Consider the following 26,544-nt stretch of genomic DNA (forward strand, 5'->3'; position numbering starts at 1 on the left):
GCAGGCTACAATTGCGGTTGTTAGAAAAACTTACAGGACAGAAAGTAGGGAGTTGCGAACTAAAGCAAAGCTCTGCATCCTGCTATTCCAAAGATATATTCAATTAGGTAGGATTAAAATATTAGCCAGAAAGAGCAGTAAGCATACTGCAGTGAGATGCTGGTTCACCTAGAACATGCCTGGATTTTTTTTCCATTCAGAATTGCTTGGGCCGGAGATGAACAGTGGTGCACCTGTTGTAGAAAACCATTAATTGTTCACCATGTTTTATGGAGGATCTGAAAAGGGATGGCGCATGTAAGACTGTTGTAGCTCACAGGACTGTGTGTCTGCAAGAAGCAGGCTCTTTAATGCCTCTAATGAACAGATAAAAGAGGTCCTGAAATCATAGCTATGGAAAGAATGGCATTACCTGTTCCTTTTCCGCTCTTGAAGAGAATCTGCAATAGCAGTAGTATTGGGAAAAAGCCTGCACAGACAGACTTCTGAGCATGGGAAGGTAAGCATATCCAGGAAGAACCCTTGACTGCTGCCTGGACTCTGGGCAGCAAACCGGCCTCCTCCCAGCCTCTCCCAAGTCATGCTCAGCTTCTCCTGGACTGGATATGGACGCTTAGTCAGTGAGACAGTCTGCTGCAGAGGTGGAAGACAGGGGGAGACAGAAAATGTACCAGGCTGCTATGCTCACATAAGCATTTGGTCAATGATTAGGAATGAATCCCATATTAGCTTTCATTTAAGGTGAAGAGGGAAAAGACTAAAAAAAAATACAAACCACCTCAGCACATTAGGATAGGTCTTGGCAAACACCAACAAGTTTATGCTTGATCACGATGACTAACCAACTAAGATAGTAAAACAAGCGTTTTACAAATAAAGACATGCAAGCAAAACTCTTTACTGAATGACTGGTAAGACTGACGCCAGGCTCAACACCCCTAACGTAACCTGTGAATACGCGTGCAGTTTGGAAGAGTTCATGGTGAAGCAGTCACCTCCTCTTCCAGTTAGACATTAGGGGTAATTGCTGTAAAACCCCTTGAAGTGCTTTTTTAGTCCCTCTGAGCAGAAAGGAGAGCATAAAACAACTATTAAAAAAAAAAAACCATCACCACAATCTTGCAAAGTAACACATGCTAGGATGAAGCTTCTCCTACTGGCAGGGTAATTTGCTTTCACAGTCCACATGCAATAATCTGATATTCATCTTTCAAAAATGAGATGCTGGACTGGAAGGCCCACTGGTGTAATTCACACTGCCAGCGCCTTGGCTTCCACGCACAGAACAGCAAACTGTCTTGAACTTCAGAGCGCTGAGGTCATGAAATGCTATTTGCAGCTAAACCATCAATGTAAGTGTAAGTGTGCACACAATAATCAAATATATGCTTAACGCAGTGTGTTTGCTCTACCCCTCAGGGATTTGTTTCAACTTTCACCTGGAGAAACAGCTAAAATATTCAGAGAAAAAGCAAAAAAAAATCCTTTTAGAGTTCAACTATATGGGGTAACTTAAAAACGGACTAAAAGAAAGACACAATGGTGTTAATTACTCACATAAATGGATCTTTCTGTAGTCTACTTATTTTTCTGCGTTTATGTCTAAAATCCTAATCTCATTTTAACACAGTAAGCAGTGAGACAGATTTGCTAAGAAGATTACTCTATGTGAGAAAATGAGAAGTTAAGGTGTTTACTGGCTACGGAGCAATGATATTTAGAGTGCTGCTTTGAAACGTAGTTTTAAGGCATGCATTTTTTTTGCTATATAGTTCTTAGTGGCAGCCTGACTAAACAGGAAAGCTGAAGGGGTTTCCTTTCAAATTCAAAGCAATCCTTGGCTTCAGCTGCATCCCTTAAAAATGCACACACAGAAGACTGATTTATTTTCATCTTTAATAGAAATGCCTTCACTAGAAAGGAAGCAAATGGTGTCAAAAAATCAACATTTGTGGTATGAGAAGCCATGTGAGCCTCCCAAGTGCAAGCTACAATGTGTGCTAACAGCTTAAGCAACACAGGGTGCAAGATGAGTCACAGCTGTGCTATTCTCAGCAGCTCGTTTCTTCACTGGCAATGGGGTAGAAAAGCATATGAAAATTCCAAAACCAACAGCTGTCTTCAACTACCTAATGGGAGGGTGTGGAGAAGACACTTCTTGGAGGCACACCGGTAGGAGGCAGTGGACACAAACTGGAACATGTTCCTAAATATAGGAAACATTTTTTTTTTCACTGTGAATATGGTCAAACACTGGAACTGGTGGCCTGGACAGGTTGTGGATCTCCATCCCTAAAAGCATTCAAAACTCAACCAGACAACAGCGACATGATCTTTGAGGAAGGCGATAGACCAGATGGCCTCTAAAAGTCCCTTCCACCTTAAATTATTCTATGATTCTATCATTCTGGGCTTTTATGACAGTGACTCTCTCTGGGTAGTCATATAAGCCAAGGATGTATGCAGATCTTTTGGTTTGCTTTTAAATTCACCTTAATCTTTACATTTTTCATTTGCTAAAACACAAAATATGAACGTAAATCACAAGTATGACATGTAAAAACTGAAGTGACAATCGAGCACATTGCTTTAAGTACCAGTGGCATTTTATCTGGATTTTAGCACAATAGTACACCATGTGAGATGTTACCAGTAGCCAAACTTGAAAATGCAAAGCATGCGTTCTGGTATAGTATTTTATTAAGACGTCAAATTCTTTTTGTTAGCAGTCATTGAAAACAATCTGTACACACCTAACGTAGTCAGCGAAAATAGCTGTATGACTGTAGTGAGATATGCCCCATTTATATAACTTATTATGCTCTGAAGTGATTCTATTCATTAAGTCCTCACAAAAAAAAAAAAAAAAAAACCAAAACAATTACCAGCTTCAAGATATATTAAAAGTAACATTACATTCTGCTCTCAAAAGTACAAAAAATAACACTTTAAATATACACTGGCTCCTAAGCTTAGACTGAACCCTGTCAGGAATAGAGTTTTGCACTTCAATAGACAGTGCCTTCAACATCAAGAGCTCTTCAAAGTGCTTGGCAGAGCATGTGAACGCTATCCCTACTTAGTAGATGATGAAATAAGGCACGTAGGTCAACTACCTTGCCCACAGTCACACAGAGTGAGTGAGTGGTAGAACTAACAGAGCAGAATTTGGGCTTTTCAGTTGTCCAGTGTAACCAATGCATTGCCACGATTCAAGTGCAATGGCTTAAACATTTCTGAGGAGCAAAACTTGTACAGCATACAGTAAACAAGCAACGATCCAGGGCCTGTCAAAGGCTGCAACAATATAAACTCAAACTAAACAAATTTGGTAGTCAATAAATCAAAATGCACTTCAGGGAATGATCACATAGAAAAGTATACATTAATCTGCACAGAAAAAGGTCATTAAACATAAGACACATGGTGTCAGCTTTGCAAAAAGTACTGGTTATCTTAAGCTTGACAGTAGTTCAAAAGTAACGTTGACTTAATCAGAGAAGTCATACTTTCTGATCAGCAGACACCTTAACACTATTCTTCTAACAGCAAGGTACACTTCTCTGGAGAGTCACACAGAAATGCAAATAAGGGGCCAAATATCTCCTCAGTAGGCATGGATGTGTACGAGGCACAAAAAAACCCCACATTAATCGCTTGTGAGGTACGGACTAAGTGGTAGAGAAATACCAATCTGGAAAAATTTAAAAACTCTAAAATAAATAAGATTAAGAAAACTGAACATCACCCATCAAAATCACTAAGAAATGCATCTTCAGATAGATTATGCTGCAAGAAAGAAAGTGCAATACGTGTAATCACTGCTTGGACGAGAAGCATGCTATAGTCTAGCCTTCTGATGACAAATAAGCATTTCAAAAAGCCTGTCCTTCAACAGGATGCTCACGAGATGACTCATGTACTGACAGGGAGTGCTGATGGGACTCAGAAACGTGTACACTTTGATTCTGTTCTTCACTGATTTGATGAGAAGAAACCGTATCTTGGCTAGAGTGAGACTGTTGACTTGATTCCTGAGTCAGCTGCATGTGCTGAGCTGGATGTGAAGATCCTGCTAAGTGGATTTCTTCATTTTGTCCTTGATGAGCATGGAGGTGTTCCAGCGCTTCCTTGGAAAGAGTGATGACGTGCATTTGTTCAGGCTGGGCAGTCTCTATTTGGTTTGTAATCATATTGATGCTTTGGATTTGTTCCGCTTGCTCCTGCTGAGCTGAAAGCAACAAGTTTTGCAACTGCTGTGGTGGCTGAGCAAGCAGCGTGAGGTTAGCAGCAGCCTGCTCTGTTGTCATATTTGGGGCATTTTCTGCAGTAACAATACTAATGCCTTGATTATGACTAGGCATGAAGTTTATGTTATGTACCGCATCTGTAACCAGTAGTTGAATTTCCTGCCCTCCAGAGGTGGCAAGTTGATACTGCTGCAGCTGAAGAATGTTTCTCACTTCTGAATTAGTGTTGGTGCTTGGGGCAGGACTGGCTTCCTGAAACTGCTTTTCCTTACTGTGAATTTTCAAATGAGACTTCAGGTTGTCCAGACGAGCAAACTGCAAACTGCATTCTGGGCAGGAGAAAGGCTTTTTGCCTGTGTGTAAGATACAGTGTCTTCTCTTAGCACTGGAATCAGAGAAGGATTTTCCACATATACCACAAGAATATGGCTTTTCTCCTCTGCAAAAGAATGTACTTCATATTATTAAAATATTCACTTTGACAGTGCTGCTTTCTGCAACTTACTATAGAATAAACAATTTAAGTGATTATTTTGTTTTGCTAAATCATAAGCACTTAACTACATTAAAAATCTTCTCTATTTGACTTCCTAATTATTTATATTTTACATGAAGTAAACTGTACAACACCAGTTAGTATATACTCAAGAGCCAGAGATACTACATAACTGCCCCCCTGACGTGACGCCAGAGGTACAAACTCCGTGCTGCTAGACCTTGACAAGAATGCAACAAGTTACTTTGCACAACTGTAAGCACTGACTGTTTTAAGAATGTTTATTAACATTGTGGGCTTTAAAACAAAAAGAAGTGTCAAATCCTAACTTGCTGCCTGACTCAAAGGGATGAGAAATTTTACTGGAAACGGTTTCTTTTACATAAGGCCCACAACAGTTCTCCAAATTATTTTAAAATCTGACATGCTTTTATGCAATACCTCACACTGACACGGGTAAGAGATAACTAATGCTATTAAAGAGACATGATAGACTACAGAGAAACAGGATAATGCTCCAATAACCTTGTTACACCATGGCTACTTTTTGTGCTGGCAATCAAAAATTCACAGTACAATTTTCACATGAATAATATAGCAGTAAGTACATTATCATTAAACAGCAACAATACACCAAAGAAGAATCTTACAATGTCTTGGCACACTAGTATTTAATAGTGCAGTACTTTCCATTAACAATTATTTCTTTAAAATGATTAAGGGAAAGTGTTAGTCTTCAACCATCCATCCAAAATGCAAACAAGCCCTGACCATTCTACAATTGAACACGCGCTACATAGTAGGTATCAGACTAGAAGTTACACTTTTAAAGAATGTAATGAAAATTAGACATACTTTACCTGTGAATTCTAATGTGAGTCTGGAGAGAACTTTTAGCTGTAAATGATTTGCCACAAATTTCACAAGTGAAGGGCTTCTCACCTATCAAAAAGAAATTTGACATCACTTTCTACATAGCACTTCACATCAATATATTAAAAACCATTTTGTATTTTACCAGACAGTATCAAGTGTGTCCAGTCAAATCCTCATGCTTCTGTCGTGGGTCAGGACAGATATCTGCAACTGAATGAACTCACTAGTTAAATAACGGTATAGTATTTTAAACTTGCATCTCTGACGTTTCTCCCCTTTGAAGAGAAAGAATTAGGTGATCCAAGCCCTAGGAGCAACAAAAAACGTACCTATGATACAGATGTGGGCATTCCACATGGAACAGACAAGTGTGAAAAAGGCTGACCCTGAACTGGTAGGCATTAATGCTAGGCTCACGTCCAGCACCATGCAGATGAGTAAGCTCCTGTTTCCAAACCTGAAAAGTGAATTTGTTACCTTAACAAGCTGGTTGGCTTCTTATAAGGCTCCATCATCCTAGGCCTATGATATCCTGGGAACACCAGTCAGAGAAAAATCAAATTATGGTGGGTTGAATAAATTGTGGATTTTTTTTTTTTTTTTTTAAACTGCATTTGGAATTCTTGTGTCTAATTGAGTAGAAGCAGAGGAGCCAAATTAAATAACAAAAAGGTTCACAAGAAACAGACACTATCCAACCAAAGTGAATCCTAATTCACACTCGAAGATATCCTCGTTGCACTGAGCTTCTTTAGGACACTAGACATGTGAATCTGGATCACCGCTGTGGTAATTCACACCATCAAAGCACAATGAAACTGATGATGGGGCAGCAGCCAGTTTCCAAGGAAGTTTCACATTTAGCATAGAACTGCAATGCTCGTCAGCTTGCATATGGTTTTGGAAGGCAGGTGCAACGGATCAGAGAACAAGAAACATTTGTCAGAAGGGACTGCTAGTTGTCTAGTCCCAGCCTCCCACTGAAAACTGGAGTAACTTTCTAAGTAGACTGCGTTCTTATGACACAGTGTTACAAAACCGCTGCCGAAGCAGAACAGTCACATCAGTGTTAACACCAGTCCCCTAAACTCCTTAGAATTTTATTTCTTGCTTTTGAGATGGGATAGATCAATTGTTACTTCTACACATTAATACCATTATCTGGCCTGTCTGTTCTGGAAGCAATATACACTGCAAGCCAGTTCCTCATACAACACATTTTAGTTCACCTATTTTTGCAACTTACCTTGCTGGTATGCTTCCTCTTCTCATTTCCTACCACCAAACTAGTTTCCCACTAAATTTATAGAACTGCATCAGCTTCAGATGCAAAACTGTTGCGTGTGTCAACAAACACTATGTCCTCCTCAATAGAAAATGCAGTATTTTTAAGTATTGGATACACTACTCTGGATACACCAAAAACTCACAAAAGCACAAGTTCTGACTCATCATATACCAGGGAATTTAAAGCTGTGTTATATTCACTGAGAAAGAGAAGGAAATTAATGAAATACGTAACTCAATCTCATGCATGCTGTATTAAAACCGCAGGCAACTTGCTTAAGAATAATTTGACTTTGGGAACAAACAAAGGCCACTGTTTATAGCTATTGTAAAATAAAAAATTACTCACACGTCATTTTATGACCTTACCCTTCAAAGAAAACTATTTTAAGGAGCTTATGCTTTGTTATCATGAGAGGGCAGATCAACATTTTTCTCTTTGTTATCCAGCCATTCAAGTATCACCTTGCCTTCTAAATCTCTTAAAACACCCTCTAAAGCACTTGCATTAAATCATCCCTCCCAGCCCATTTCCTGCCAACATCTGGTTTATTACAGCGCAATAAAAAGGTAAATGGAAATAATTATTTTTCTGGTCAGCAGCATTTTTCATAAGCACCCACCCCTCACAGAGAGGAGTGTCCAACTCATTTAGGACATACACTTTCTGTCACTAGTTAGCTCACTTCAAGGCCCGTACATGCTGGATACTGACAAACTGAATTCCCAGCCCAGGATTCCATCACAGGAGATCCAACTAGCATTTTCCACAGCAGGCTTTATAAAAATGGCGAAAAAACCCTCTCTTTCTATAATAGGCAGTGCTTCTGTGCTGTTGTAATACAAGCTTTTTTGTGCTCCTGCATTCTTGATGTCTAATCTCTTCATCAGCCACACAAGCATCATTATGTACAAGTAGAGCAGAAGTTCATGCCACAGAGACAAGTGTCATTTGCCTAATGATGTTTTGTCTGTGTTACTTCAAGAAAAAAAAAACAACAAAGCCCACAAAACACGATGGACAATATTACCTGTATGTGTTCTTAGATGTTTCTTTAACTGAGCTGCATCCATGAATTTGCGACGACACTGGTTACATTCCGGCAGTGAATGGCCTTGTCGCAATAATAAAAAAAGTGTCAGTGCATAAGTGATCCCCTGTATCTCTTCAGTGATCTTTGTTAAAGCACTTTCCTGTAAAATAACCACTTTGATATAATACAGAGATAAAACAGAATGTGATTCACTGCATCCTCCCCATCTTAATTGTCACGCTTCTATTTCTCTATTTTTTATTATCAGGGGAAAAAAGAGGGGACTGACACCTGCTCCCTGCTAAACGGACTTTCTCTTGAAGCTTTGTAAATTCTGATTTCTTCCAGCACTCCCTGTGTGTGTAGCTTAATCTCCATCCTGCTCCAGAAGTGAAGAAGACAATTCTTAAAACTTGTTTGCTGTTACTAGTCCAAAGTAGTGCGAAACTACAAGACAATCTGCATAATTTGCACAATTGTCTATACAATTTCTAGCTTCTATGTAAGACAGACAACAGGGCTAAAATAACAAAGTTGTATGTCAAATACAGCATAACTAATTTTCAATGATCGTAAGAGTCCTTCTCAATTAACTATTTTTTCTAAACATTCTTTATTAGACACCATTTTGTCTTTTTCACCCTGTTCATTGTTTTATCAACGTACCACATACCAGGGTAGCAGAGACTAAATACATCACTGGAGAAGAGTTTTCAGCCTTAGTCAATCTTTAGGAGGACAAATCAACACGGGCTGCCAGCCAGCTTCTCGACCCAAACGCGTTATACCTGTGTGTACTCGATAATGGCTCTTCAGCTGCCTCTTTTGGCTGAAGTACTTCCCACACTGATCGCATGTAAAAGCCTTCTGCCCTGTAAAGAAAATCACCTATTAAAACGTAAGTCACATCCAAAGCAAGCATAAGAAAACAAATAGATAAATAAAACAGCACACCCGAGAGACAGCGGAAATGGCTTTTTTCAGAAAGGCAGATTCTTGGGGAAAGAGAGGTTATGTTTGCCTTGAAATATTTACCTGTATGTAGGCTCATATGCTCCAGAAGAGAATGCTTTGTTGTCAGAGCCTTACTGCAGACAGTGCACGTGTATGGCCGTTCTCCAGTATGCATTCGCTCATGGACTTGAAGAGAATGCTTCTGGGAAAAGCCCTTGCCACACTCGCTGCACTTAAAAGGGCGCTCCCCTAAAAGCAAAACATGGCATTTTTAAGTATAGATGCATTATTTCTCACTACTTATTCTAAGCTGATAGTGACATGCATTGCAATGTAGTAGCTTCAAAAAATGATAATTATAAGGTGATTTAAAAGACAAGTTCCACATAGCAATAAAATAATTATTTAAGTATTACCACGTAATTTAAACAGAGAAATGATTAACTAAACCACAATCGAGATAAGACATAAAGGCTATGAGACCTGCTGATAAGAAAAAAAACCCAGCAAACACAGACACACCATATTAATTTGGATCAGCGTGTTATTTTGGATAGTTCTTGCTGTAGACAAGAGACCACACTTCAAATAGCTCACATTTAACAACAAGTCACTAAACCCTAACCCAAAATCAGCAGTCTCTTAACGCCTACCTGTATGACTCCGCTGATGAATAGCTAAGAAGTGATTATATTTAAATACTTTGCCACAGTCCTTACAGCGGGCTTCAGAACCTGCACGTTTTCTTTTTCCATCAGTTCTCTTCGTCAGTCCTTTTTCATCCTCATCACCAAGAAGTTTATAATCTTTTAGTTTGATTGATCTTCTTATTCTACGTTTGCTATAACGGCTTTGAGTGCTCTGTATTGCTTCAGATTTGGGATCATAATTCTCATCTTTCTCAGCTGATAGATCAACCGTAGCTTCTGAGCCACAAGCAGGTTCAGTTTCTTCTGTATCTTTCCTCGCTGGAGTCTGTTCGCTGACAACTGTTTCTTCTGCTGCAGTGTCTTTTTTCATAAAATTTTGCTTATTTTGCATGGAGTTGTTCTCTCTCAGCTGCACATCATCAGTAGAATTTGCAGCTGATTTTTCTTCTTGGACATTCTTGACTTTCCTTGGTCGCCCTCGTTTTCGCTTTGGTGGATCTTCATTTTTCTTGTCGCTTGCAGTAACAGCTACAGAGGCTCCGCTGTTAGCTGGAGCTGCTAACGCATTACTCGGGCTGTGGCTGGCCTGATAGTCTGTACAGGCCCATACCAAGTCATTTACTTTCAGCAGCTGTGCAGTAGCCAGAATTTGTTCTGTGCTTTTTTCACTGGCACGGAGGCAACCAGTGTAGATAAATTCCAGGAGTGCTCCAAAGGTGTCTGCAACCATCCCCTCTAACATGTAAATTGACTGCCCTATTTCACCCTCATCTACAAACATCATTGAGAAGTATTCACTGCTGGCAGCAAGCAAAGCTTTATGGGCTCTGAATTGCACATTCTCCACTATTAGGGTAATGTCACAGAGAAAATCCTTTTTCCTTTGTTCTTCAAAATTAGCCAGAATAGTATCTTTGTGAGCTTTGGAGTGAATGACAACCAGTTTCTCCGAGGCATCGGGAGTCGTTTCTGCCATTTTTATTGTGATTATGGAAGGAGGTGCCTACAAGAACAGAACAGCTTTAATAAAGAACTATTTCAGAAGTCTGCATTATAACACACCAAACATCATTTGGTTTAGCAGTCAATAGAATTCAACAGTTGCTGAAGCAATTCTGAAGCCTCTGAACTTTCTTTAAAAAAAAAAAAATCAACACTGATGCTGACACAAGATCTTCTTCAAAAAGTATTTTTAAATCCTAAGAAATGGCTACAAACAGTTTCTTCTTAGATCAGAATTACTGCCTATTATTTCACTTGTTTGTCTCTGATGTACTGTGAACTGTATAGCATCTAAAAAAATGGCTACCCCTTCTGAAAACTCCTTTCACAAGTAAAACAATCGAATAAAAAGAACTCTTTGTTCACAGCTCCTGAGTGGAAATAAATAATAGTAATTAAAAAAAAAGGTAAACTACAGCTTTATCACTGCAGATGCCACATTTCAGATTATTCAGAGACAAAGCTATGAAAACCTGTAATCAATGATAAAACTTCACTGACATCAGTGTGGCAGGACTCCACGCCTTCTTTTACCCACTTCTATCCTTCTGAAAACGTCTCTTTCAGAACGCTTACCAGCTAAGCTTCGGCTTAGCTGGAGATGAGCAATAAAAGCAGAAAATCAGCAGCTTTTTCTAAGAAAAGTTTCATAGGATTGGCGATGCTAACTATTAACCTATGCCAACTACTAATTTGTCTTGCCAAGCTTCTTCCATTGTAAATATGCCAAAATTAAAAACGAGTGAAAAAAAAATATATATATCCAGCAATTTCAGAAGAATCCACCAAATGAGAATACTATGGAAGAGATGAGCCAAAAATGTCCATTTTGGGAGGATCCACTGAGCCAAAGGTGAAATAGATTAGCTACCTGCCATCCTAATTTATAAAACTGTCATATTAAATACAATTACATATTCATATTGTAGTTACTGAGCGCAACAGCTCCAATCAGCTGAAGGAACGCTGTAAGAAACAACCCAGACTACATACAGATCACACCCAAGTGCTACTGAGGTGGCCAACCAGTGACTTTTTAGCCCCATTCAGCTAGCAAACAGTTTATGCTGGACCCAAAGTGTTTTACTTGGGAGCTTTAGTTCCTGGAGGATGCAAGCCTGATGTTGCTGGAACACCCTAAAGCACGGCTGCAGGTTTGACCCAACCCTGAGAGTTGGAACAGCTGAAGAACTGCTGCCAACTCTGCCTGCAGGCATTCCCGAACATCCACGCGTGCCTCAGACAGGGCCAGTAGGTGTTTTGCGGGTTTTGAAGGACGTTGGTATTCGATCACGTGGTGGCATTATTAGCATTCTGACTGCAAAATCCAAACTGCATGCTCACCTAAAAAAAAAATAAATTAATAATGTCTCTACAGTAGGGCTGTATACGGGGGGAAGGCACCCGCACTGCCAGCGGCGTGCTCAGACACGCTCCAGCCCATCTGCTGCTGAACTGTGGAAGCGCTGGCTCCACGCGCGTTTTGGGGCGGGGGGGGGGGGGGGGGGCTGACCCCGACCAACAGCGCCCGGCCCCGGACCGCTCCTCGACACGGCCGGGGGGGTGGGGGGCGGTGGTGGGCAGGAGGCGGCCGCGCAGCAGCACGCCCCGGGACACGGCAAAAAAGCCAGAAAAACCCCGCCGCCCCCGGCGCCCAACTTGAGCCCCGAGCTCCGTGACTTGCTCCCGCAGGTTCCGCCCGCCGCCCGGGGAAGGCCGCTCGCTCCCGCAGCGGGGCGAGGCAGTGCCGGGCGAGGGAGCGGTGCCCGCGGCCCAACTCCGCGGTGCCGGGGCGGGGCGGGCGCTGCCTGGCGTGAGCCGCCGGCCCGCCTTCCCCCTGGCCCGGCTGCCGCCCTCCCCCGGGCCCGGTGGCGAGTGGAGTCGGGGGCGGGAGGGACGCCCGGCACTCACCGCTCCGCCGCCAACCCCTCTCTGCGCAACCGCCGCCGCACGTCCGGCCCGGGCGGCAGCGGCGCGTCTTGCGTCTTGACGTCAGCGCGGCGGACAAGGCGACGCCGGCCCCGCCCTTTGGCCCGCGCGTGCGGGAATAAGCGTTAGGCGAGGCGTGACTTAAGACAAACATCACTTTAATGTCCCCATTTCGTGGATAAGAAGCTGGCCCTGGGAGGGGTGGCGTTGTTCACCAGCCGCGGTCCAGCCGGGCGGGCGGCTGATGGCGGCGCTCGAGTTAATCCAGCGAAGCACTCGCGTGGGGTGGCGTGGGGCGAACAGGCAGCCCCACGCTACGCGAAGCTGGGGCTGGCGTCTTTCAGGGAGAGAAAAGTCCGCAGTTTGCCGTCAAAACCGAGGGGCCTGCGCCCCGGCTCTCGGTAGGGGCCGGCCATGGCGGCCCCCAGGTAGGGGAGGAGCTGGCAGTGCTCCATGAACAGCTCCAGCTGCCGCTGGTACCGCCGCCGCGCAGGCGCCGAGCTCCGCGGGTTGTGCGCTGCAAAAAGTTACGCGGTGTCTTAGTGCCCCCTGTTAACTTTGTGGAATTACGTTACAGAAACATTAAAATGGATCAAGTCTACACCTGATGTTTTGATCCTTAATACAGACACCAAACAAACAAACAAAAAAAATCGACTCTGGTATTTCAAAAGTTCCCAACTCCAAACGAGTAACGATATTGAGAAAGATGAAGGCTTTTTTAAACAAGGAAACGACAGACGTGATCGGCTGCCATCAGCGTCCCATTCCTTGGGCTGTAAGGGGCTGGTGATGCTCCAGGCAGTGACAAATTTGGGTACGGCAGCACATACCCTGAAATGGCACTGTGTGGGGATAGCCTGGGCGCGGCCTGACTGGCCCTGGGCTGCTGCCTCCTTGGCACAGCTGTTCTGTGACCTTTGCCCATATGAAATCCAGAGCTGACTCGTGTTTCAGAGGAGGACGGACGTGCCAAGGCCAAGAACTTTACAAAGAAGATGTATTGTTTCTTTTCTTTCTTCCCTCTCTGTCCTATTGGTATACATTAGTATTGAATGCCAATCCTCTGAGTATTCGTGTTTATTTTAACTGTTACACTGAGGCAAAGGGGCAGGAATTATTTAGGACGGCCAAGTCATAACCATTTTTTCCCCTGTAGATGGTACTTTGTACCTCATTATAAAACCTGGACAGCGTGAAGAGCTATGCTATGAGACACTTCAGCCCACTAGCTTTAAATTGTAGACAACTGCATTTAACAGCCCCTGAGTGATTTTTCAGGCATAGCTGTACATAGAGGTCTTGCAAGAGTCAAGTTTGAGGGGCACTAAATCACTCTTGTGTTGTTTGGTTTCCTACTACTTTTTTTCCAGGAGTAAATCTGTCTGCATCTATGATTGATTGCATCTGTGATTGTACATTCATCTGTGATTATACAATCATCTATGATTGTACCTTCTCTTCTTGGATACCAAAAGCAATCCAGTACTGTTGTTAAAAAAGCTGCAGAAGCAACTAAACCAGTTTCTTGTCCCCTATTTAAACGTGAGATTAGAGTGACATAAGTTGAAGATGAGAAAGTCTTACTCCAGATAGAAATTGGATGTAAAAAATTTCCAGGAGACCACAAGGTGAAGCACTTTGATCAGGCTTTTTGTCAAGGACGGCATGACTACTCTGAAGAGTTACACAATAATAAATAATGCTGTATTTGTAAAGGAAATTTTTCATTGTACTGGAATGCTGTATCTTAAAGTTGGAAGCAGTTCTGCCCAATGTTAGAAGAAGATAACTTGTTTTCCTGGAATCCTGTGGTCAAATTGTCACTTCATGAGGAAAAGAGATGTGTGCACTTGCGTAACCCTTCAAGTTCATCATCCAGTGCTGATAATGATTTAATGATGCAATATAGGAGCAAAGCATGGAGATTGTTATGTTAGCAAAGCTGTGCTAACAATAGAATGAAAACAGTCTTTGTGGATGAAACAAACTACAGTATAAAAGCACTTTTGCTGGCTTAAGAACTGTACATTTATACAGGGGCTTATCATGTGCCCACACTGTTCGGTGGTCTTCCTTAACAAAGCTATGCTAGCAAAAAATCTGTGATAATACGAGAAAATTCTGGAGAGCTCTGGAAACTGCATGAGGAAACACAGGACGTGAAGAACTTTAGACAAATAATAAAGATTGCCATTATCTAAAGCAATAAGTAAAAATTCAAACTAACAAAAGTCTAGGTGAAGTTCACCCTCTGAACAGGCTGGCTTATAAAAGGCAAAACAGGTGAGCTGAAGAAGTGGCAGTCTTGCTCCAGAAATCTCCAGCAGTACTGGAAACCAGACCAAAGCTACCGCATAGGTGCAAACTAGGCTGTTGAAATCCTGAAAGCTGGCACTATTTAGGCTGATTGCAAACTATTAAAGATTATTAGCTGCCACTATTATCTTGGACAAAAAACAACCAAACAAAAATTCTAAAAAATAGCAGATGCAAACACAGGGAACAAAGCTCGAGCAGCTTTCCTCAGTGACAGAGCAGTCCGAAGGTCTGGTAGCTCCATTAGATGTTTTACTTCATCATTATTTTGTGGGCTGAGTACAAACCGCCTAACTTTAATTTTTGACTCTTTATCTTTGTTATGGAAAGTAAGGTGGTTGATTGGGCTGTTGATTAAATAAAAAAATAAGTTAAAAGTAATCAACATACCAATACTCCGAATCATTTTAATATTGAGATCTTCCCACATAATTTCACAAATAAACAGACTCATAAATAGCATTCAGTTTCTCTGTGCTAAAAACGTAAAAGTCTAATTAGATCTGCATGGATATCTGTTCTTCCATACTGTGTAATTTAGTGTATTGTTACCAAGCCTGTGCAAAAGAAGGGCTTTTCTTGAAAATGTCAAGTGTTCTCCGTGCAGTTAAGCATTTTTTTTTCAATACAATTAAACTTTTCACTTACATATTTAGCGGATGTGTTGTTAGAGACATGTATAATCAGAAAGTTTATAGCATATTATTTCATACATTACCTTTTAAATAGCAGGCGACAAACAGCAGAGCAGTTCTTTTTACACTTAGGAATGGAAACTTTGGCTTTAAGCAGCCTACTTCATTCAGAGCTTTTATTAGAGAAGTTGCTACTCCCTAAAGAAATAAAACAGTTTTAGAAGACTGATACAGAAATCTAAAACAAAAATGTATTCAAAGCCTGATCCTGTTGTCATGCAAGTCTAACAATATAGGATGATATCTAAGTTGGTGAATTGTAGAAGATAAATAGTATAAAACAGGGAGGGAAGTGACCATGAATCATTTTTTATTTCATATTCATGTTTCAAAATGTAACCAACTATCCTTAAATGATTCCAGATAGACTTGCGTCTATCCTAGTGTTAAAAATCAAAGCAAAATATAATCTTACAAGATACGATAAACAAAAAAGTGAGAAAATCCATCATATTATATTGCAGTTTATTATTCCCCTCTGATGGCCTTACTTGTATTTTTTTCCATTAAAGCTACAAATATCTATTATTTTAAAGCTTTAAAAAATTTCCTCTCAATTGTAAGTACACAGTTTTTAATTTAATGTAATGCCATTAATATACGTAAGACTCATATTGCATTAAAAATGAAATAAACTGAGTAGAATATACTATACATTGCAAAATCATGTTTTAAAATAGAAAAGCAAAAACTGGCCTGCTCAAGATATCCAGCCAAAGGAAGTGCAGTGCGTAGTATCGGCTCCTTTATTGGAGGGAGTTTATGTGGAAGCTTCAGATTCCAGTACTTCTCTGGTAACCTAACCAGATAAAAAGTAAGCACGTTTAAGATTTGTACACTGTGACATGATTGAAGATGAAAATGCAGTTAGTATATTCACCTCGTGAATTTCAGAAGTTTTTCTTCACTTTCAAAAATATATACCTTATCTTGATACTTTGCTGCATACTCGATGTTTCCAGGCACCAAAGCTTCATATCTGATGAGACAGAGCAAGAAAGACTATTAATTCACAAGAAATGTAAAACATCATTTGTGTGCTGTAAATTCATGAGCTACTGGGAGCCTTCTGGTAATTTAGCAAGTATAGGAACTACAAAAAAGTAGCAATTGGATCATCAAGGCTTCTACCGCATGACTGACAGTTACAAGGCTCAAAATCTGAGAGTCTCTGCCTCAAAATCTGCTTATTAAGGGGCTTTTATAGTGCTTCTTTAGAGCTTCTCTAGTTAAAATGCCAATCATGGTTGTTCAGGAGATTAAGAAGGGACAGCAGAGAATTTACTATTATGGTTCTACCTTAATGAGAAATTCCTTCACACTGAGGAAATCAGTGGGACTTTATGGTGGAGCTTTATAGATCTCTTATAAAAATTGTAATAGCTGGTTTTGCATCTAATAAGGTTTTGTGAGATTTGTTTGAACTTTTGAAAGATTATGATAGAGGAAACTCAAACTATCTCCAAGCAGTCTTCGTCACAAAAGACAGTAACCTAACACAGAGTCTTGTAGAACCTTAGCCATGAGTTTCAAAAGGTGATTTTATATTGATTTCCAAAGCCACAGGCACAATATAGAGAAATGTAATTGCTTTTCCAGTCCAAGCCCTGAACACTCTTAAAAAGTACTTTTAAAGTATTTCCTCATTAATGAGTTAATACAGGACACATAGTCTGTAATTCAGATTGTGAAAACTGCAGTGATGTACCTCTGTTTTCCTTCTAGATAAGTAACTGGACAGTATCCCTGCATTTCAGCACTTATAGGGAATAAGGCCTTCACTTCCGCTGCAGTGAGTTTCTTTGGTAGCATATCTGGGGATGGGAGAGGGTGAGGTGCCAGTGGTGGCACATAAGCCTCTGGTCTGCTCAAGAATTTCTGTAGAAAAAGAAATTAAATGTTTTCATAATGAAAGAAGCACTGTGAGACTGTTAGTCGAACTCCAGAAGACTCACTCACGCGATGTAGATATTTGTTTCCTCTACAACACCTCTCTTAGTGTGCTGGTGCTGCTGCTGCTCTCGGTAAGTAAATTCTTTTCCAACCCACTCTCAGTTGAAGTCATCGCTATCTGCCCACTGTCCATCACTATCCATTGCTATCATTAGCCACTCTCTGCCCTCAGTCTCCCCAAACAGACGGAGAAAGAAGGAAATGGTTGTTTTAAAATGAATGTTTGATCTATGACAATTTGTAAGAGGAGCTTTGGTTTGAATGGACTCTCTGCTGCATTTTGTCTGCCTAGATGTTTGATAGCAGAAGTATACAGAACAAAAGCTTGAATACTACTACTACTAGTCTAATTCAGGTTACATATTGCTTGCTTCTATATGGAATCAGGAATTTAAACAACAGTGTTCCCTCTTCCCATAATCCCCTCCTGACTCACTCTTTGACACTTACATCCAGTTCTTCCTGTGAAGCCATTTTGTAATAGTGTCCTCGAAATTCGGCAGCAAACCTCAATGATGACATTTCAGAGCAGTCAACTAATTCACCTTTTTCTGCAAGGCTGACAGGACAGTACTGTCCAAACTCCCCCAGCCGATACTGCAGCTCTTTGGGAGTGATACATAAATCAGCAATGCTGGCTGCTTTTCCTGTTAATAAAAGCAATTAATGATAACGTTTTATTAATGAAAGACATAGAAACATCAAACATTTCTATTCAGAAATGTTACAATTTAGAAGATGTTATAATTAATCATGTCAAAATGATATGAAATAATGAGAATTAAACCAGCAGATTTTGTAGATTGATAGTAAAATGAAGTTGCAACCCATTTTACCAATTAATTTTAATAACATTTTTTTTAGCACTTAAGAAATACAATAATTACTAATGATGTGAGATACTCTACTCTGCTTGCTTAACTTATTAATCTGTTTTCCCTGGGACAGTTTTATTTGTGATTTATTGTTTTACTCCTTTGTGTTGCTAAAGAACATTTCAGCTATTCTTTTATTTCTTTACATTGGTGAAAAAGACTACAAGGTGTGATCAAAGCCTCCCATTTATTCATCCACATCTTGCAAATGCTACAGTCTATCTGGATTAAATATATTCAAAATCTTTAATAAAATGTCCTATAAACCTGAAACTATTTAAAAATTTTGCTTTTTAAGCTTGATATGAGAAAGTTAAATATTTTAAAAATACTTTTTGGCTTCTGACTGCAGTTTTTAAGAAGAGTGCAGCCATAGAGCTGTAAAAGTTAAAACCAAAAGGTGGATATAAGATAAGGAAGTCTGTTTGCTCGTCGGAGGAATTATAGTTAAACTGTACAGTCATATTTAAAATGCATATTTAATCCTGACCAATGCTGACAAGCAAAATTCAAGTGAGAATTGTGCCATTTTAGACTACAGTGGTTTTCCTCTCACAGCACAGAAATTAGCTCAAATGGCATATTTAACCTTAATTCTGAATTTATAATTAACATTTTCCCCCATCTTCCCTCTTCCTCCTCTGACACTTAAGTGAAGCTGCAAGTCATAGTTCCCCTTGTATACTTTGGGGTACCCTTTGTGATTTATCACCCAGTGTTGAGGAATATGCCATGGACCATGAGACCTCTGACTTCTTTCAGCTGTATACTCAGTTCTTTGGAAGATGGCCTCAGACTGTCCTGTAGTTGGTTTTGCCTTGCTCTCTTCAAGAGATCTCTTCAAGATCTCTGCAGATGAGATTGAAGAATTTGAGGGTATGTATGTTCCCAAGAATTAGCTTAATCCAAAGCAAGTTGCAGTTGAAATGCATTCATTACATTGCAGCTTCTTAAAGAAACAAATATTATTCTGAGAAACTTTTTCTTTTACCTTCTTTTATTCTTTCCAGGTATATCTGGATTTCTTTAACAACCACTTGAACTTCCTGCAGTACTTTGTTCCAGATGCACCACTTGCTCTGAAAGGCATCAATCACACACCAGTTCTGATGCTCCTTCTTATAGTAAGTCCTAATTGCATCAATGTGCTGTTTATAGCAGCAATTTTTAATAGCTAGAATCTGTGAGCTGTCATGTTGAGGGTAGGGAGGTCTGAAGACAATGAAAAATAACACTGATTTAATATGAATCTGAAGACTAGATCATTTAAAAAACTTTTGCTATTTATGTCCCAAACATAACTCAATAATTTTGTAATAGATTTGGAATGTGTCAGCATGTATGAACTGACACACACTACCAATACATCATTTAATAGTACCCTAAACAAAATGCTATGAAACTTTTAAAATGGAAATAAATTGTTTATTGAAAAAAGGCTTAATTCTGAATTATGCTGTTGTTTGAGATCAAGAAGTAGCCATAATCCTTAGATATATTTTGAAAACTGTCTGTCATATATACATATACATAAATTAAAATAATCCATCTGACCTCTAAAAATATTAGGCAAGACCAGAAGATATATTTTGACTAGAACACAATTTCCTGTTCTGGTTCTTAATTTAAATGATACTAAATAAAAACCCCAAACTCTTCTGCTTTAATAGGATTAATTTCTCTGTAAGTTGTACCTTTCAGAAATATCTGATATTGCACATTTGATTTGCATTTAAGCCTATGAAGTGTAATTAGTTTGGTACTTAAAATGAAGTTTAAAGTAAATACTTTCAAAAAGACAGCATTAATTTAATTTTTTTTTGCAATGCAAATTGTCTTTAGGCTTTCAGTAAACAATTAAGCATTGTACTGATTACTTGATAAAGAGACAAAATGAAAGAGACATGCAATAATGCTCTACACTATCTGGAACTTCTTAGAAACACTTCCTCTAATGAGAACCAGGTTCTTATACAATTTAATTTTAAGGTGAATGTTCTGTTCTTTTTCATTCTCTGTCTGTTTATAAACTGCTTACTGCTGTTCCTCAAAAACAACCATCAGAATATTTATCTCCTTAGAGAAACAAAGAAGAAAGGAGCTAGCTGAATTTAAAGGTTTAGATGAGTAACTAATGAATTGTATACATTATTAAAATATACATTGTTTCCATCTTTTAAAAATAACTCCAATTAAGACTTAAAGAGAGCTTATTAGATGAAATATCAATTTTTCTTATGATTATAATAATTGAATTGATGAATAATAAACTTCACCAGCAGAGTGAACTAGTAACATTTCTGATGTACAGTTTCATAAAAACCAATTAAGCTAAGTAGTGGGTGCAGAGCACTGCACATCTGTGACCTCAGTCATGCAACTGGGGAATCTGGCCAGAGCATGCCACAAATTCCTCTGGCCTCTGATGTCTCTATTTCTGGTCTATGGAAATCAAAGCATTAGAATGTAGAGGGAGTGGTGCCCATGTCTTTTCACATGTAGAGTTCAGAGACAGCTGCGTTATGCACCAGCTTAGATACAGCCTCTCTGGGGAAAGCACTGAGGCACATAAACAGAGAAATGACAGTGTCATGTGGATAAAAATGTTGCTATCAGGGATCATAACTACCTATGTGTGCTTTTCTTATCCAACAGTGCTCTTCTGAACACTTCCTTTGCATCCATTTCTAATTCGAATATTTTCACTGGAATTATCCTAGCTGATTCCAAGAGGTTTACTTGTTTTCTTGTTACAGGATATCCATCAATTACAACTCTGCATACAAACAGAAATAGAAAGATAGTTTTCCTAAGAAGTCAGTTTCTAATTAACCATTAAGACTATGTATACCCCTAGTACATTCTCAGTAGAGACAAAAGTCTACACCCACGCCATGAAGTCAGTGCTACCCTGACTTGATAGACACGGTCTTCACTCCTAAGAATTTACAATGAAATTTAAAAAAAAATCATGTAGATGGAATAAGAAATAGCAAAGCATAAAGGGCAAAAGGTATAGGAATGTATATTCAGCTGAGAAAGCCAACCGCATCCTGGGCTGCATCAAAAGAAGCGTGGCCAGCAGGTCAAGGGAGGTGATTCTGCCCCTCTGCTTCGCTCTTGTGAGACCCCACCTGGAGTACTGCATCCAGCTCTGGAGCCCCCAACACAAGAAAGATGTGGACTCTTTGGAGTGAGTCCAGAAGAGGGCGACGAAGATGATCAGAGGGCTGGAGCACCTCTCCTATGAGGACAGGCTGAGAGAGTTGGGGCTGTTCAGCCTGGAGAGGAGGAGGCTCCAGGGAGACCTTATAGCAGCCTTTCAGTACCTAAAGGGGGCTTTAGCAGGGCCTGTTGTGATAGGACAAGGGGTAATGGTTTTAAAATAGAGGGAGGTAGACTCAGACTGGATATAAGGAAAAAATTTTTTACAATAAGTGTTGTGAAGCACTGGAACAGGTGGCGCAGAGAGGTGGTAGATGTCCCATGCCTGGAACATTCAAGGCCAGGTTGGATGGGGCTCTGAGCAACCTGATCTGGTTGGAGATGTCCCTGCTCCTTGCAAGAGGCTTGGACTAGATGACCCAAAATATTATATGATTCTATGATTCTATGTAAGTGGATGGCTCCATTATAAAAATGGTGGACTTCAAAATTCTGGCACATCAATCATTGAGAAACATAATTTTAATAATGGGAAATCTCTATACGGTTTGAGAGGAGTAGTTTTCAAAGTGAAAAGTAAAATTATTTACAGTATTGAGGAGTTTTCAAATCGTATTGAAGAAGTAATGTTTTCACGTATTAGGCAATACTGGGGCAAAATATTCTGAAACAATGCTCCAGTATTTAACATGAAAGGGAAGTTGAAAGAATTCTAACCTCAAGTTCAAATATTTTTCAGAGATTATTCCAGAATTGCCTTTCCCTGTAACTGTTCTCCTTTTTGGGGAGAGGAGTTGGATGTCATGAAATCATGATCATGAAGCTTGTTAAATCTGCCCAATTTGGAAGGTGTTTCAGTGGTGGAGAAAGAGCCTAGGAAATCAGGATCACATATGAATGAGGCGGAAGACTCACTGGTTTCACTTCCTCCTTAATACAGTTGTTAACAAAACCAGAAGAAACCTAGAGTACTGAACCAGTCTGCATGACAAAGAGAATCAGATGTGTCCAAGTTGGTGTAAGAGAGAGAAAATGTTAGTTCTCAAAGGATAATAGAAAATACTGGCTTATTAAATGAAAAAAAGGTAACTTTCATAAAGCATATTACTTGTATTTACTGGAATAAACTTACTTGAAAATTGCAGAAAATTATGCTTCAGTCTGGTTTCCCAGAGTAATGTGAAAAACCTAATTTTGTACAGATTATTTTCTTAATGCATAATCCACTGATGTGTTTTAGTGAAATTGTTTTATGGGGATAGCATGGGAGTTTCTAGCTATGAAGGGACTAGCATGTCTTGAAAAAACCCCAAAACCCAAACAAGACTCTTACCCAGTGATATTGCACATGTGATTCATCAGAGCCACATCTAGAGCCTGGATGGCCAGTTCATCAGGTACGGTCAGTCCTTTGTGAAGATGCTGCTTTAACATAAGTGCCAACTCACTCTCTGGCTGATTGTTTAACACTAGCCGTATGGCGTCTCCCATACTCAGGCGCAGTAACCCATATACACTTGCAAATTTCTTGGCAACTGCAAAATATTTTGATTTCAACACACAACTTTTACATAAGCAACATCACAACCTAGCAGTCTGTTAAAGTATGTCCTCAGTCTTAGAAACTCAGCTCACTCCTTGGGTCATCTGCAATGCACTATCTTGGTAAGTGGGTACCTAACACTGCTTAGGTCCCTAAAGGGGCCAGATGTTTGCATATTTGCAGAGCATGCCCAACGCACTAACAGTGTTCAATTCAGCAAAAACCTCAGCAGCAATAGTCAATATTATTACAAAATATCATAGAAAATATGCCTCCACTGCTTCCCCTTTTACAGAACAGCCTAGCAGTTAGATCATTTATCCAGGAAATGGGAAGTATGGTAAAAATTTCCTCTGTAACATGAGATAATTGGAACCTGTCTCTTCTTTTTCTAACACCCTATTCTAATAATTAGGCTATAGTATAAGCTGAGTTTTCTCCGTGTCCAGTTAAAGTCAGAGACCTGTGGATTGAAAGAGTTATGGAGGAAGGAGAGGGGAGAAAGACCAAATTTGTTTGGTTTTTTTTGTTTTTTTTGTAATCTGGAAGTTTGGAAACAGACTGGGTAATGTGGAGTTCTGGATTCTGGTCCTTGATCCTAGGAATATTTCTTCATTTTATATTAGATCATATTGACTGAAAGAAATCAGAAACAGTTAGAAAATAATCAGAAATAATATGAGGGGTATAAATAATGTAAGTCCAGATTTTCTAAGTGCCAGTCGAGATCATCACTAACTCCTTGAGAAGCTGAGATAAAATTCAGATGGACAATGAATAAATATCTGACTGTCAAATGAGACACCAGAGAATGAAACTGAAAGATTCTATGCCCAGCAAGAAAAGCAAGAAGATCAACAATATTAATGGTTTATGATTTTTTAATAGCAGTAATGACAGATGCAGCATCAGTCATTAGATAAGGTTTGGCTTTATAGATAATAGTGGCTCCTACCTGTAGTCTTTCCAGATTTTGGAGGTCCCACGATTGCAATCTTAACTGGCACAGCTGGTTTAGGCTTTGGCTGACGAATATATTTGATGGGATTTTTCATAAATGTTTCTTTATTTTCTTTACTTGAAAGGAAATAAATATATTGTCGATGGATTACAGGAAAGACTGCATTTTCATGACTTTGTTGTGGCTTGATTACATCTCCTTCACTTAGCTGTAGCATATACAAAATGGGAAGCATTTAATTAGATTTGACAAAACCTCTTCTCCCTCCATCCTACAGAAGTGGCTTTATAGGCAAGTAGAGGAGTACCAACTGTATGAAACAAACTATCAAAGCATTCTGAAATTCATTCATACAGACATAATATTTTGTCCAAGTCTGAAGAACTTCTATACATATGCAATTCTTGCACAAAAACGTGAAGTAAACATTGGAAAGAAAGAATATTCACTATTTCCAGTAGGTGGTACCATAACACTTTCATCAAGAGAATGTAGTCAGAGAGATATAACTTAATACTTTTTTTTTAATTTTCAAAGAATAAATAAAATAATTTTATTCCTCTGTTCCACTTATCTGCCTAACAGTAGAAGAAACACTGAGAATTTTGACACTGTCCTGCACGACATCCTTCTCTCTAAACTAGAGAGACATGGGTTTGATGGACGGACCACTCGGTGGATAAGGAGTTGGCTGGATGGCCGCACTCAGAGAGTGGTGGTCAACGGCTCAATGTCCATGTGGAGACCGGTCACAACTGGCGTCCCTCAGGGGTCCGTGCTGGGCCCGGCCCTGTTCAACATCTTTGTTGGCGACATGGACAGTGGGATAGAGTGCACCCTCAGCAAGTTCGCCGACGACACCAAGTTGTGTGGTGCTGTCGACACGCTGGAAGGGAGGGATGCCATCCAGAGGGACCTTGACAGGCTGGAGACGTGGGCCCGTGCCAACCTCATGAAGTTCAACCAGGCCAAGTGCAAGGTCCTGCACCTGGGTCATGGCAATCCCAGGCACAAATACAGGCTGGGCGGGGAATGGATTGAGAGCAGCCCTGAGGAGAAGGACTTGGGAGTGCTAGTGGATGAGAAGCTTAACATGAGCAGGCAATGCGCCCTTGTGGCCCAGAAGGCCAACTGCATCCTGGGCTGCATCAAGAGAAGCATGGCCAGCAGGTCGAGGGAGGTGATTCTCCCCCTCTACTCTGCCCTGGTGAGACCCCACCTGGAGTACTGTGTCCAGTTCTGGAGCCCCCAACACAAGAAGGACATGGACCAGTTGGAGAAGGTCCAGAGGAGGGCCACGAAGATGATCAGAGGGCTGGAGCACCTCTCTTATGAGGACAGGCTGAGAGAGTTGGGGCTGTTCAGCCTGGAGAAGAGGAGGCTCCGGGGAGACCTGATAGCGGTCTTCCAGTACCTCAAGGGGACCTACAAGAAAGATGGGGAAAGGCTGTTTAGTAGGGCCTGTTGCAATAGGACAAGGAATAATGGTTTTAAAATAGTGGGGAGTAGATTTAGATTAGAAATTAGGAAAAAATTTTTTACAATGCGAGTTATAGAACACTGGAACAGGTTGCCCAGAAAGGTGGTGGAGGCCCCATCTCTGGAAACGTTCAAGGCTAGGCTGGATGAGGCTCTGAGCAACCTGACCTAGTCAGGGATGTCCCTGCTCCTTGCAGGGGGGTTGGACTAGATGACCTTTGAAGGTCCCTTCCAACCTTAACCATTCTATGATTCTATGATTCTAATATTGTATTCAGCAGAAGTCATGTACAAGTGAAGAAAACAGAAAATAGTATCAATACTTACATTACGGTGAAGTGTAAAACCACAACAAGGCAAGTCAAAAAAGCTTTTGGTAAAATACATGCACTGCTGATGAAAACTTTTCAGACACATCAGACAGCCAACTAGAAAGTCTGTAGGGTTGACGGATCATTGAGATCTAAGAGGAGCACTAATGGCAGAAATGGTCATTGCAGAAATGCTAAATGAATTCCTTGCAGCACTATGGAAGAACTTAGTCATGTCCCTGTTGTAACCCTTCTTGGAGGAACGACCTTAAAGTGTCAATAAAAGATGTTTTAGAACAAGCTGTTGACATCTGTAGAAAAAAATTGCCCAGACCAGATTCCATTCACCTTACAGTTCTAAAGGGATTCAGAAGTGAAATTGTTACTGGATAACGTGTAACCTATTGCTTGCGTTGGCCTTCCTTCCACAAAAAAGGAAGGTTGAGAAAGTGACTGTTTTTTGAAAAGGCCTCCAGGATGGATCCTGGCAAATGTAGTCCAGTAAATCTGACCCTCTATTGAGCAAACTGCAACATACTAAGGAAAAAACCAGTAGTTACAGGCATACATATGAAATAATGGGGAAGAGCCAACTCAGCTTCTTGTAGAGGGAAATCCTACCTCACAAATCTATCAGTATTCTTTGAAGGAATCAGTAAATATACAGGTAAGTTGATCTAGTTTTTACAGTGAGAGATGGGACTGTTTTACTGCACGGCATTACCTTGCCAGACCATTCTCTGATTCTTAGGTTCCTATTCTTGC

The 26,544-nt window shown here is 40.2% G+C and overlaps 2 protein-coding genes across 3 annotated transcripts; both read right to left on the reverse strand.

Annotated features, from left to right (window-relative positions):
- Window positions 1-2,681: 2,681 nt before the first annotated feature.
- Window positions 2,682-12,489, reverse strand: ZBTB24 (zinc finger and BTB domain containing 24). 2 transcript variants are annotated; one of them, XM_086744182.1, is made up of 7 exons: window positions 12,461-12,489; window positions 9,551-10,550; window positions 8,979-9,146; window positions 8,732-8,815; window positions 7,941-8,024; window positions 5,607-5,688; window positions 2,682-4,689 (listed from the first exon to the last, which is right to left on the reverse strand). In XM_086744182.1, the coding sequence occupies exons 2-7, from the start codon at window positions 10,521-10,523 to the stop codon at window positions 3,876-3,878; spliced, it is 2,205 nt and encodes a 734-aa protein (XP_086600308.1). In that variant the 5' UTR covers window positions 10,524-10,550; window positions 12,461-12,489; the 3' UTR covers window positions 2,682-3,875. The 2 variants fall into 2 exon arrangements, with proteins under 2 accessions (XP_086600308.1, XP_086600309.1); XM_086744183.1 differs by lacking the exon at window positions 12,461-12,489 and adding an exon at window positions 11,126-11,143.
- A 126-nt stretch (window positions 12,490-12,615) lies between these two features.
- Window positions 12,616-24,083, reverse strand: LOC104473629 (adenylate kinase 9). The gene is made up of 10 exons (XM_010126911.2): window positions 23,984-24,083; window positions 22,819-23,020; window positions 20,950-21,096; window positions 19,312-19,532; window positions 17,896-18,092; window positions 17,201-17,370; window positions 16,373-16,471; window positions 16,189-16,291; window positions 15,516-15,630; window positions 12,616-12,995 (listed from the first exon to the last, which is right to left on the reverse strand). The coding sequence occupies exons 1-10, from the start codon at window positions 24,081-24,083 to the stop codon at window positions 12,793-12,795; spliced, it is 1,557 nt and encodes a 518-aa protein (XP_010125213.2). The 3' UTR covers window positions 12,616-12,792.
- Window positions 24,084-26,544: the final 2,461 nt, after the last annotated feature.

Source organism: Chlamydotis macqueenii, chromosome 3, assembly GCF_036417535.1.
Source record: "Chlamydotis macqueenii isolate bChlMac1 chromosome 3, bChlMac1.mat, whole genome shotgun sequence".
Classification (NCBI taxonomy): domain Eukaryota; kingdom Metazoa; phylum Chordata; class Aves; order Otidiformes; family Otididae; genus Chlamydotis; species Chlamydotis macqueenii.